At 40.3% G+C, this 13,765-nt stretch overlaps 1 protein-coding gene across 1 annotated transcript in view; it reads right to left on the bottom strand.

Annotated features, from left to right (window-relative positions):
- Positions 1–5,264: 5,264 nt before the first annotated feature.
- Positions 5,265–13,765, bottom strand: part of ext1b (exostosin glycosyltransferase 1b) — a 116,022-nt gene continuing 107,521 nt past the window's right edge. Inside the window, exons 8-11 of the mRNA XM_042435388.1 lie at positions 12,872–12,961; positions 11,033–11,193; positions 8,481–8,652; positions 5,265–7,730 (exon numbers count right to left, since the gene is read on the bottom strand). Coding sequence (XP_042291322.1) covers positions 7,545–7,730; positions 8,481–8,652; positions 11,033–11,193; positions 12,872–12,961 — 609 coding nt within the window. The 3' untranslated portion in view covers positions 5,265–7,544. The remainder of the gene's footprint in view (positions 7,731–8,480; positions 8,653–11,032; positions 11,194–12,871; positions 12,962–13,765) is intronic.

The following is a 13,765-nucleotide window of genomic DNA, read 5'->3' as shown; positions in this document are numbered from 1 at the left end:
ATATTAAAGTACATGTACCTCATAACTGTAAGGATAATACTTGGTTACTTTTCACCATATGGTATTAAGGAGGTTGATGATTAGGCTACATGTATATCAGGCTACTTGAATATTATCATTTTATGCTACTTTATATTCATACGTCACTACATTTGCAGGTTAAAATTATTGATACAAAATATATGAACTGATAAAATATGACGCATCATTATAGATTAAACTACCCAGCAGTATATCAGATAGTTAAAATTAACACTCAAATGTTGCTTATAAGGTAATGTCTGATATAATAATACATGTAACATATAAAATAATATAACACAAATACAACTTTAAATGCAGGACTTTGACTTGTAATGAAGTATTTCTATACTGCAGTATTGTTAAAATCTGAATACTTCTTCATCTCTGGGAGCAGCATGTCGCTGCACATTGTCTTCCTCTGTCCTGAAAGCAGTTTTCCTCTTTCATAGGCTACTAGTTGACACTCTTTCTTCATCGAATGCAGTTTTTTCTTGTATTATCATCATTCTCTTTGTCTGTCTTCATGAGGGGAAGAACGGAAATGCTTCCGTCATCTAACAAATAAGTAGATGCGACAGGAACGTGTAAGTAACTGAACAATTGAAAAGCAGATTGCCTTTGTGAGCTTTACAATGATTGCTTCACTTTTCCTCATTTTTTTCTTTTAAAACGTGCTCCGTGATAACTCTGTTTCACCGTTTGATGTTGTGTTGAATCACACGTTACCTCGCGGAGTTTCTGCGTCTGTGTCACACATTGATAATGTTTTTTTTTTAAGTTCTTTGGGGGCTTTTTGTAAGTAATTTAAGGGTATAATGAGATAGAATAGTAACATCATTTTCTAGGTTTCATATTTAAACATCATAATAAATGTATAGTAGTTTGGGGCCCTAGGCAGTGGCCCAGTAAAGTCTGCACAGTGGTAAACACTGGAAAGTCACTCATGTAGCTTAAACAATAAATATATATACAGTTTTTAAAATAGTAGATCAGTGATGATGCTGCAGAAAGGGCTGTGGGCATGAAATTTATCTTCTCTTCTACCGTCCAATTCAACTTTCAACTACACCTCTTGTTAATGGATGTGCCCTCGCAGGTGGGAAAATTATTAGGTCACACAGTGTTGGGAAATACACCGTAACATTTTACAACTATTTCTCAGCTATAACGCAACCATCGTTAATTTTAAATGAATTAATCAATATTTAAATGAATAAACCTACAGTTTGCTTGAATGCAGATGGTTTTTTGATGACTTGGTGCTGAGTGGTTTGGAAATAAATGAATCTGCACATTATCTGAGGAGCTGTAGAAGCAATCAAACTTTGGGTTATTACTGCAGAAATTAATGACCCAAAATTGTCACAAAGCATTTTTCCTGTTGCTGTAAAATCGCGAGGACCTTGGTTGAGGAGAGAGAACGCTTTTTTAAATTAATCATCAGTGCAAAGTCTTTCAAAAAATTGTTGGTTTTTTTTTGCCAAAATAGCATCTTAAAATATGTACTCAAACTCATCAATGAACATCTGTCTGAACACCATCTCCAAGGATCTCCTAAAACCTCTGGAGCTCTCATAAATATTAGCAGAGATAGGACTCCAAGGCCTAAAAGTACAACCAAAAATGAGTGATTTTTTTGGCCATTTAGGACCAATTTCCTCCTCTGGATGCTTAATAAATGTTGGTATTTTGTGTTTTTTGCCTGCACTTCAAAAAAAAACCCTAATTTATAGACGAGAAAAGAAAGAGGGAGTTAGAGAGAGAGAGAGAATAATCCACAAAGGACCTCATTCAACACAAACATGAAAAATGAGCTAAAATCTGAGTACATGTGCGCACACACAAACACACACACACGCACACATTTATATGGCATCACTGTCAGGTCACAGATATGCATGAGAATATCAGTGTCTGATATGGGTGCGTTTAATAATTCAGAGCAAAGCCAGGATCATATCTAAGATGTGTTATGAAGCTATTGTCCTCAGGGAGATGTGGAAGGACACAAGCAGCATTGGAGCAGCGAAGAGGCTTTCAGTAGAGTAAAAAAAAAAAAAAAAAAATCAATGCTCTGAGTAGTGACTAATAAACCCCTCCTCAGTGGTCTAATACAGGGGTGGTTATTATATCTCTGAGGGCAAAGCAGCATTGAAGGACTATTATTACTGTACAAATGGAGTGTGTTCTCATTCAGCCGAGACAGAGGTGAGAGGTTGAGTAGTTGTCCGTGCACACACGATGAAGCGAATACAAATGTACACTGATGTTTACTGTGTGCACACAAAAGGAAAGACGCACCGACACAAACCATCAGTCCTAGTATCAGATATATTCTCTTCTCATGTATCTACAGTGATATTGTTCAGGGGAAATGGGTGTTTTTTATACTTATACTGTACATACATTAGGTGGAGAGAGTGATACTGACGCTATAGTGTAGTGAGACTCGGAAGTTGCTCTCTGTTAAAATAGTAAGTCTAGAAAAAAACCTGGTTCTTGACTCTGATGATCTGATACCAAAACCTGATGTTTTGGTTAAGATGTCTGAGACAAATGCTTGCTACCCAAGGAAAAAAAAAAACCCCTTGAGTCAGCACTGACTCTGCGTCTGTGCTCGTCACATTTAACACATTTGATCTTTTGTAGCCAAAAACAGGATGTTGGTCATGGTTTAGTAATCGTTTAAAATGTTTCGAGTTTTGGTATCGATAGCAAAACTGTACTTTAAAAAAAATGCTTTTCTCTGAGAAATATAAACATGTTTGTCTTCACAACCCCAAAAGAAGCCTGTGTTGGAAGTTCCCAAATGTTGAGTGTAGTCTAAACATAAGCAGCCATACGAGAACTTTGCTTAAAATAGTCTAAAATTAGAAAGATGTTGATTCAGATCAGGAACCTGAGCCACGGATAATATTAGCCAATATTAGTTTATCACAGATGTATCAGTTTATTTAATTTATTTAGTTCAATTAGATATGGATACTCATATGGGAACTACAAGGTTTTCACTTTTAAATAGCTCAGTTAATGAATGTAATGGGCTTTCTGACATAGTCCTCGCAGCACCTTTCAAGGTAACAATTCTTTAATAGATCAACAATATCTATTAATATAGCGTTAGATCATTTTTAACCCTCAGATATTGATCGGTTGGCCTCAGAAACCGGTTGGGCTCTGAACAAAGCACAATTAAACAACATTATTGATCTGACCAGACATTTGATGGCAATTATTGTTTGCTGATATAGACATATTTCAGTTGATATCAAAAAAATGATTGAGGTTTGATACCCGGCCCTAATTGTTTGAGTACCTTGGAGACGAGTCTGAGATCAGTTTTCATTGAGCATCATTATTATTTCTCAGGTTGTATATCTCTCCAACTGGAATAATCTTGTACAACACAGTAAACACAACCTGTTAACAAAGACCACATAGAGATTTGCTTTTTATCATCAAATATGAGTTTATTTATTTTTTTTTATAAATCATTCTTACAAAATTGGCATTTATCTATTTCATTTGTGACCTCTATAAAAGTCTTCTGTTAATTACAAGGTAGGAGGGAGGAGAAGGCATCAGGACAGCTGGGCTTTGACCGAGTCCTTAACAGATCAACAGATATCACTGTTGATTACGTGATACAGCCAATCACTGATAAATAATCCCAAAAAACAGGAAGTGGTCATGCGTCGTTGCCTTAGCAACAGTGTCCAAACACAAAGATGAAAAAAAAAAAACCGGGGGGTGTCATAATAATAATAAGAAGAATGGAAGCTGTGACTCATCCAGTGTATGACGGCGGGGCTGTTTCGGGGCCCCGCGCACGTCTGCTATTGCTGCCTGTCTACTGGAAATAACAAGTCGTGGGACAGACAGAGCTCGGCATGTTGAGAACTCAAATGTTGATAAAAGGCACAAATCAAGAACAGACTAGTTTCCAGCGCACACGAGCCGCCCCCACTATAAACAACCAACTGCCTGGCACGTTTTGGGTAAACCATCTTCCATCTGTGTTGAAACACTCAATGATAGCTTTGCATAATATCCCCTCTGATCAAATGACAGACATGACAGAGGCGTTTGAGCGGATGCAGAGGTTTTTTTTTTTTTCCTGGTGACCCGCGACACCATCCATCACATTCTGACTGCGCTCCGGACTCTGTGATTTATAGCAAACGCCCGCTGGTAGATGGAACAGTTCTTGTTGCAAAGTTATCTGACTTGACACCGAGCTGCGAAAGAGGCAGTTTAAAAAAAACAAAACAAAAACAAAATTGTGTTGCAGCTTCAGAGTCGTTATTGTATGCATGGGAGGGGAAAGATTTTTTACAACAGGATCTGAAAATGTTTCCATCTGGTACAGCGGACCCAGCTGCTTATTATTTTCCATGTTTCAGTTGGCGAAGTCTTTATTGGGACTTTGCAATTTGACTCCCGCCGAGAAGTCAAGATGGTGCGGCCCAATCCAATTTTAGATCACTGATGTATGCAATCTTTTCCAAAAGAGTTAAAACTCTACTACGACTCTGAAACTGTTAGATCTCTCTTGGGGGAAGAGTTCTGTATGAGAAAGAGGCGAGAGCGTGATAGATGTTGTTCCCTGGAAAAAAAAACAATGCATGAGTGAAACATAATATGAGTCGTATATCGGCATCTGCGCGGATTAATGTGCACAGCGTGTAGAAAATAAACTGAATAAATATCATTAACTCCCCTCAGCGATGCAGGGATCGGTCCTCGTGTTCTCGCCACGTCAACTCAAAATCGTACACAGTCCTTTCTCTTTAAAAAAAATATAAATATGTCGTCGTACAGTGCTGAGAGTCGCGGGGGGGGGGGGTTTCAAATGGGAGGAGGCGAGTATCTGCAAAGCCGGGGGGACGCTGCATCTCTGGAGATGATCAACCACAGCAATTTAAACAATCAGACATAAAAGGCTTGATATGGATTCAAACAATATGGTTCTCTGTAGATGAATAGGGACCAGATGCAGGCAAAGTGAGGAGTACCCCCCCCCCTCCCCTCCCTCCCCCCCCCTAGAATCACATGCTGTTCTGTAGATGAACATTTTTGTTGTTGTTGTTGTGACTCCACATTAAAAACAAACCATAAATCTCTCCTGGCAAACAAATCACATTCCAAACTTGAGCACATTACCAGAATGTAAATACAAACATGATATTCAAAACAATGAAGTGAGGGACCAAAAAAAGGAGAAAAAACAAAAAAAAACATGAGGCCGGCTGGGTTTTTATGATAGTTTTGCTGTAGTAGCATTCGGATTTGACACTTCAGAGGACGAGCATCACCTTTTTTGACACTGTAAAGGCTTTTACAATACATTTCACATCAACTCTTTGCAGAACAAAATGGAAACAAATCAATTAAAAAGTAAAACAGTTGATTGAATGTGTGACACTGATATTGACGATGTGGATGACAGCTACTGATTAACACATTAACACACACACACACACACACACAGAGCAGCTTTGGCTGAGACATTATGCTTAATGTCTGCCTGACAGAAAGGCCACTAAAAGTGCGCTGCTTTCATTCAAGTGTCTGCAAACTAAACGTGTGAGTGGACTGTCTGTTCTCTCGGCCACATGCTGCGTGCAGACGTAATGACAGCTCTGCAGAAATGAGTTATTATAACATTTTGTCGTTTTTTTGTCTGATACCAATAAGGTGATTTAAGGTGCAAAATGTCAGGCTGTGTGATGTGAGCAATGTGAGCAAGATGCAGCTGTTTTAAGTAGCAGGAGAGGATGTGTGTGGGTGTGTTTGTGTGTGTGTGTGTGTGTTTCTCTCCCAAGGCTAGCATTAGCTAGCGGGTCATGTTTGTGGGTCACCGCTTTCACAACACAATGGTCCATAATGTTAGAGTGTTTCATCAACAGCTTGTCTCCCGGGAATAAAACAGCACTCCAAATGAAATAGGTTTACCTAATTGAAGCCCAAACCTATCTCTGGCTGACAAATGGAGGAGAAAACCTTTTGTCTATTTAATGGCTCCAAGGTCCTCTTGATATGTCACAGGGAAAAAAAAAAAAAGAAAAAAAAAAAATCATGGAGGCTGGAGAGCCATATTGGACTGATGACTAGAATATTTCAAAACGAGAGCATCTAGGCATCTCAAACCGATGCAGGCAACGTGATGTGCAATAAACAATTTTAAAGGCAGACCCTGATGTCAGGATGGCACTGATGCGCTCAGCGTTAAAAAAATCTCTCTACAAGCCCTCCTGTGAAATGACGCCGGTCACTAAAAACCTGCAACGGTCTGAAATTTGATTCTCCTCTGTAAGGATAGTGCTCCGAGGCCGTGCGGGAGGAATAAATGGGACAAACGAGTTTGGGTTAGAATGCAACGTTCTGCTCCATTTCATCCAGAAATGTTCATTTCGCTCATTCCGACGGAGGGAAAATGTACTCCGCTGTACACACACACACACACATATGGAAGAGTGAAAATACAGAGAGTTTGCAGTGGCAAATAAAAGATGATGAAAGTAAGCGGAGAAAAAAAAAAAAAAAAAAAGGAGAAAAGTACAGTTGTGGCGAGTATGAGAGGGAAATGGGATATGAAACGAGATGTTTTTCTATCTTATCTTAGTGATAACAGGGAAGCAGATAGACTATTATAAAAACCATATCAGCACATCGAGGAATGAACCAAGAAGAGGACAGATGATGTTTTCAGACTTCAGGCTCAAGGATGTGTGTCGATAGCTGAATATATCAGGAAATAATGGCTGCTTTGCTATAAAAACCTTGTCAGGACACTGTAATGACAGGTTTGGACGATGCTGTTTACTTTTATTTCCTTGAAACCAAATGTATTTAAAAACTGATGACGCTCTTGTTTCAGCCCTCAGAGAGGATCAACAGTGATACCAGACGGCTGATTTGTACAGAAATCAAATCAGCAAAAGAACAGGGTTTCCCCGGGATTTTAAAGCGGAGGGGTAACATGTGGGTTGCTAGGGGCGGCCGGTAGGATATATGGTGGGTGGGTGGGTGGGGTTGCCAGGTTTGCGATCACGGACACCTTCCCTCTTCTTCTACCGTCCTGCGCGTGTGCCGAGAGAGCAGGAAAGTCAATGTCGTCCTTGTTCATGTTGTACAAAAAAATATTCTATCCAAGAGTTCTCGTCGTCAGTAGTGTGTGCTGTGTGTTTGCACATTTGGCGAACATACAGTACTGTTTGGCATGTCTGTCAGTTTGTGTACTTCTCTTTGTCTGTCTGTGTTTGTGTTTTTCAAATCCAAAACGCCATCTGCTTGTCTCCTGTTCAACCGTTCCTGCGTCAAGTCCTGGCAGCAGCAGCGGCGGTGGTGGCGGCGGCGGCGGCGGCGCTGTGGTCATTGGCAATGTGCTGAGTGGAAGACAGAGCTGCATCGCTCCCTGTCCATCCTGCTGTAGTCCGACTACTCCTTCTACTCTCCACAGAGTCTCTCTCTCGTGCCTCCCCCTGCGTGGGGTCTCCCCCGAGGGGGCGCCGGTCCTGTCAGAGCCTCTCGATGTCCCTGTATTTCTTGCGGAGGATGGAGACCTGGTCCTTGAATAGGACGGGGTCCAGTCTCATCTGGGAGTAGACCAGCGGCATGGCGCCAAACCAGCTGGCGAACTTGTTCATGCAGGTCTGGCGCTGGGCGAAGTGGTCCGGATCAGCCCAGCGGGAAGCCCTCGAAGACTGGCGGGGAACAAAGAAGAAAATTTAGAGCCCTGGCTTCAGATCAGTGGTGGGAAAGAGAAGAAGACTAACAATAACAATCGTCTGTCATTCAATCACATCGTCCAACTTCAGATAAAACCATTACTGAATGAAAGCTGACATTTCTCAATAAATCACCAGCTGGATTATATTCTCTACTTGGACTAGAAAGTATGACGTAATCCTTTAAACTGACACGACTCCTCTGCTCTCAGCTTTTGTCTCCCCATTGTAAGTGACTTGGCCTGTTTACCCGCAGCTCACACCAAACAATTGGAATAATTCATGCTGTTCATAAAGCAGGAAGAGTTCGATCCAGCTGAAAGGCCATGACACACACACACACACACACACAGACACACACACACACACAGAGTGGAAAGAAAACATTGCCGTCTTACATAAAAGCAGGACAGAATCAAAGTGGATTATATAATATGGCTTTCTTAAATTCCAAGATTGTAAAAGTGTTACTAGTTCAATCATATGCTGTAATGAGTTCTCCTTTAATGTAAGAAGAAAAAAAAAATCAATTCTTTCAACTGGCAGCTGTCCTGGTTTGGAATAACATCTCTTATAAAAAGAATCAAACACTAATGAGCCATCTAGATCAAAGATGCCATAATAAATACAAAAAAAAAAAATGATACAGATCCAGTCATGAGAAGCATCTCAATACTTATTCTGAGAGTCAAATCTTTAAATATCCCATGACTGTTGCTCTATTACCTGTCCCATCATGGTCTCCTTGTACTGTTTCTTCTGTGTGACCTTGATGGGCGGCAGCTTGGTGACAGCGGAGACCAGGAAGTTCATCAGGATGTCCTCGCAGTTGGCCAGCTGGTCCACCATGCTCTTTAGACTAGTGGGCAAGTAGTTGGTGTACAGGTAGTGGTAATACCTGGAAGAGAGGACAGAGAGGAGGCAGAATAAGGACAGGGAGCTTCTATTCCCATCTGCAGACATGTATCCTCCAGCAAGATGATTAAATGGTAAATGGAGCTTTTCTAACTAAAAAGCGCTTTACAAATTGTCTGCTGCACATGGTTTCATGGTTCAGTGTCCTGCTCAAGGACACTTCCAACATGTGGACTAGAGGAGCTGGGGATTGAACCACTAACTCTGTGATTAACGGATGATTAATGCTCTATTTCCTGAGCCACAGCATGTTTTAGCCCTTTTAAATAATTTATCTCAGAGGGCTAAAACATGCTGCAAAAATACATGTAAATGTCTTTGCATAGGGATACAAGAAGGGTTCAGAAATGCTGACAGATCCAAGATTTTAAATACATTTTTTTGTGTATATGTGGCCCAGAAGGTCAAAAAATACCTCGTTTATTAAAACTTAACAAAAAAGTAGAGCTAAAAACCAAAAGGTTGAAGCACTGAAAGAGGAAATAAAGCAGACTGAAGGATTTGCAGGTGAGGATTGTTGATCCAGGAATCCAAAAGTGGAAAAAAAAACAGTGGAAAAAGTCTTCCCATGCGGGTCAGTGAAAATACTCTTACTGAAGTGATAGAGTTTAATGTGCTCAATATGTGCATGAATACAGGCACTAACTGGCATGAAGAACACAGAAAAGACTTAGATCAGCAGCTACTCTGGATTGCGACATGTTTAAGCTCTTCTTCAACTAGCATCGAGAGGTTTAAGCTGACGTGTCTCTAGAAACAGGTCATAATGTGAAACTATGTATACTAAACAATAAAAGGTTTGTTGATCTCCCATTTGTTGTAAAGCCTCTAATTAAAACCTGCTTCTATGATGAAGTCTAATTTGATCTTATTCAATTTAAGGGTTCCCTCTTCATTTATTTACTTTACACTGTTCCCAGTGGTGGAAAGTACAATTTTGAGGTATTTGTACTTTACTTGAGTATTTCCATTTTATGCTATTTATGCTAACACTTCTACTCCACTACAATTCAGAGGCAATTATTGTACTTTTTACTTCACTACATGTATTTTACAGCTATAGTTAATAATTACTTTTAAGATTAAAATTGTACATGAATTGACATATGATGAGCTCATGAATTCACTACATTCTTAAAGATTAAACCAGCAGTTAAATAACTGAAAACTCTTCAATATTTCACAAAGAAGCAAACATTTGAGAAAAATTCTGAAAAATGGATCCAAATTTATGTGGCAGAACTTTGTTTTTTCTTTCTTTTTTTCTCCCATTAATCATCTCACGACCCCTCAGATATATCATGTGACCCTTTGGTGGTTCCCATCCTTGGGGGTGGGGGGGGGGTGACGTAGTTTAAACTAGCTCCACCTCCAGCAGCTACAACGGTAACATGCTGCTTACACACTGATGCATCAGTATTAACAATGTACTTTAATCAGTCACAGTGGCTTAGTATTTGTACTTTTCATACTTAAGTAAATTTAGCTGATAATACTTCTGTACTTTTAATTAAGTAGGATTTTAAATACAGGACTTTTACTTGTAATGGAGTATTTTTACATTGTGGTATTGCTACATTTACTTTACTGTACTCTGAGTACTTCTTCCACCACTGACTCTTCCAGTACACACATTTAAGGGTATTTTGTTACCAACATTGCACTTTCCATTGCACCTCAGTATCAGCACAGACTTATAGAGGACTTATAGAAGAGAATATGTGAAGATGAGTGTTACAAAGGCCTGGGTGGACAACTCATTTCAAAGACTCCTTTACGTTCCAGGTTACGTAACTCTGGATTCTGTTTCATGGTGCGACTGACTGATAGTTTCAAGTTCGTGGATGGATTGAACGACTGACTTATTGAAAGTGATTAAGCGTCTGGCTGCGGTGATTGGCTGACTTAAGCTTAATGGACTGCTCCCATCACAGCTGAGTGAAGCCATATTAAAGCTGACAGCGCTGCCGTATGACTAAATGCAATAACTATGAAACGCTGTGTAGCAGACAAATCGACATTTTTTGGATAAAACATACCCAGTGTCAAAAACACTGCTTTTCCCGAGGCTGTGCTGCACTGAACATCACACCTACTTTCATAATCTACAGATCACCGCATCAAAGTGTTGTATCAAAAGAAAGACGACTGAACACTGGAGAGCGGAGCAGAGCAACGCTGTGATCCCCGTGTAGCAGAAGGGGGGAACAGAACAGAAGTAAGGAGCATGAAAGAAAAAGAGCAGAGCAGAGCAAAACAGCGAGAACGGCTTCACTTGGAGGTAAACAGCTGTACTGGAAGCAAGTTTTAGACATCATAAAATAAAAAAAGACTAGATGAAGTGTATAATGGTAAGCGTGTACCTGTGGTAGATGGCTGCTCCGGTCAGCACCATCGAATAATCGTTGGTCCATTTGGATGTGTAGCCCCAACGCTCCTTGTTGCTGTCCCAGAAGTGGCTGCGTGCAGGGTAACCTACGATTCGCTCGGGAAAACTCTGCCACACGGTGAAGGCGAAGTCCACCTGCACAGAAAGAAAGAAAGAAAGATCCACAGTTTATAATGTTTATTAGCTGAGACGTGCACAATTTGGAAAAATGAGAACACAAACGAAGGCACGAACGCAGACAGAGAATCATGAAAAATGTTGAGTAGTTAAATGTATTTTTCTCATTTTAGTTAAGTACATCTATTTACAACATATTTTCTGCAATAAAGAAAAGACAACAAGGAGAACTAACAAAGGAACTGCAAGCTCAAACAACACTTCAGTGAAAATACCACAGAAGCAAAACCTCATCAAACACAAAGCAGTTTCTTAAGCAGCTGCCTGTAGCCAACTTCTGTGGCGGCGATCAAAGCGTTCAATCAAATAATTAGACGAAAACATCAAAAAGGCCTCGGCGGCTCCGCAAACAGCCCGCTCTGCATCACACCGCGTATTACCACACAACACTACACCAAAAGAGTGCTTATACTAATGAATAAAAAGTCAAAATCCACCATAAAACACAATGCACGTCAGTTTTTATCTTCTGTTCCTGCCTGAATTTGTGAATACGAGGCCCCAGAGGAAAAGAAGAGCTCTGAGTTGCTTTTGCTTGCAATGCAAGAAAAAAGGTAGCTGAAGGATAATTAAAGTCACAAGGAAATAGCATTTCGATGGCGTCTTGCCTTTATAATTCAACATACTTTCCAGTTGAATCAGGATGTCGGCGTGAGTCATATTTAAAGGAGGCATTGCTTGAAAAGTTCGACCATTATAAACCAACATAATTCAAAAGAACTGGATGCCAGTTTGTGTTTTATTATGATGAATATCTCTCCTTTTCACCCCCTCTTCAGTTCAGGGTGAAGAGGGCTGAAGAAGAAGAAGAAAGACAAAATGTTGTTTCTTGAGAGTTCGAGGCCAAAAATGTCACATTTTCAAGCTGCGCACTTGAGCTGGTTTTATATGCTTTGAAGGGCGAACTACTCAGAGATCTGTGATGGTATTTCTGGTTGAATTTCTTTTTTAATTTCTTGCACTGGCACTGATGTTCCCCAGGTTCTACGACTTTGGGAACTGTGTGTTCATGATCCAACTGTCTTTATGGGAGAAACACCGGCCGGATTTTCCTTTCAGTGCCAGCTCTGCCTTTGCCATCTTGATCCTCGGCACAAACAGCCTTTATGAGATTTAATTCTGCACTGTTCAAAGCAGCATCTGGCTTCCCATGGTGCTGCGCCAAAACATGTCCCCGGGAAAAAACAAGAACAGTCCCGACAGCATGTGGAACAAAAATGCCCAGAACAGCACTGTTCTTGAGTAGGGAATTTTAGAGGTACAGCATGAGTACAAATGCCAAACACATGAGTTAGAAGATGGGGGTGGTGGGAGGGAGGGAGGGGGTGTGAGAAAGAAAGACAGAGACAGATGAGAAAGAGGGAAAAAGTAAGTCGCTAGGAGAGAGTAGTTTAAGCAATTTAAAAATCAAGCTGCAGAGCGATAACTTGGAAACACGAGGGACAAACAGAAAGAGATAAAAAAAAAAAATGGAGAGAAACGCAATCAGAGAGTTGCATTTGGGACACGGAGAGAGAGTTTGCAACTTTGTTTTGTCTCACGAGTACCAGCATATCAAGAGAAAGAGACAGAGAGGAGATAAAAATATATATATATATATATATTTTTCATTCTATTATATTTTATTACAACATACCTCTGTGGTGGACAACACTGTGTCTTCATCCAGGCTGAGGACAGCGTCGGTCATGATGGTCTCATAGGGCAAGAAGCGGCTGCTCATCACCTGCGGGGGGGAGGGGCGGAAGGGGGGGGGGGACACGGAGCATTGAGGGTTAAAACCATATCATTACAATTACAACAGTTGGACTTTCCCTGCATGCATGATTATTTGGTTGGATGGAAAACGGATGAAATTGGCTGAAGGGAAAAAAAAATCTGAAAAAAAAACAGATTTAAACCCCTCATGGTTGGAGGACTGGAATCTTGTGCATGTTTTTTTTTGCAGACTCACAGTGTGGAGGTGTTTATTCAAACACATGACAGCTTCCATTGAACTTCTGACACGATTGTTTCCATGGAAACACTAATAGCTCCCATGACATCCTAAATAATACCTGGTTGTTTTGAGAGTTTTATTCCAAATATGAGATCTGGGAACGGTTTCATTTATGACATTAAAATCATTTGTGTTTTAAAAAAGCATACAGGAAACTAAATTTCAGTAAAAGGGATATCATTGTTAAAGGGGACATATCATGCTTTTGGTGATTTTCTGTTAGTTTTATACCGTTATGATGTCAGATATCTATATCAATAAATGGTCAAAGTTCCAAAACTTTAGGTGAATGTGTGTAGAGATGCTTCTTGCCAGTCAAAAACCAGGGCTTCAACCTCTACTTCCTGTTCCTGATGATGTCATATTGTACGTGCACGCCCACAAACGGCCGTCTGTTCTGTAGCCTTTGTTGCTAAGGTTGTTCAACAGGGTTGTTTGCATTGTCCACTTGCATATTTCAGATTGGATTCGGGCTAAAACATGTATGGATGTATTTGAGAAGTCTCCATTGTTTTGAGTAAAGGATGAGAA

This window comes from Thunnus maccoyii, chromosome 15 (genome assembly GCF_910596095.1).
Source record: "Thunnus maccoyii chromosome 15, fThuMac1.1, whole genome shotgun sequence".
Classification (NCBI taxonomy): Eukaryota; Metazoa; Chordata; class Actinopteri; order Scombriformes; family Scombridae; genus Thunnus; species Thunnus maccoyii.
The sequence above is the reverse complement of the archived record's forward strand: the minus strand, read 5'-3'. Positions and strand labels throughout refer to the sequence as shown.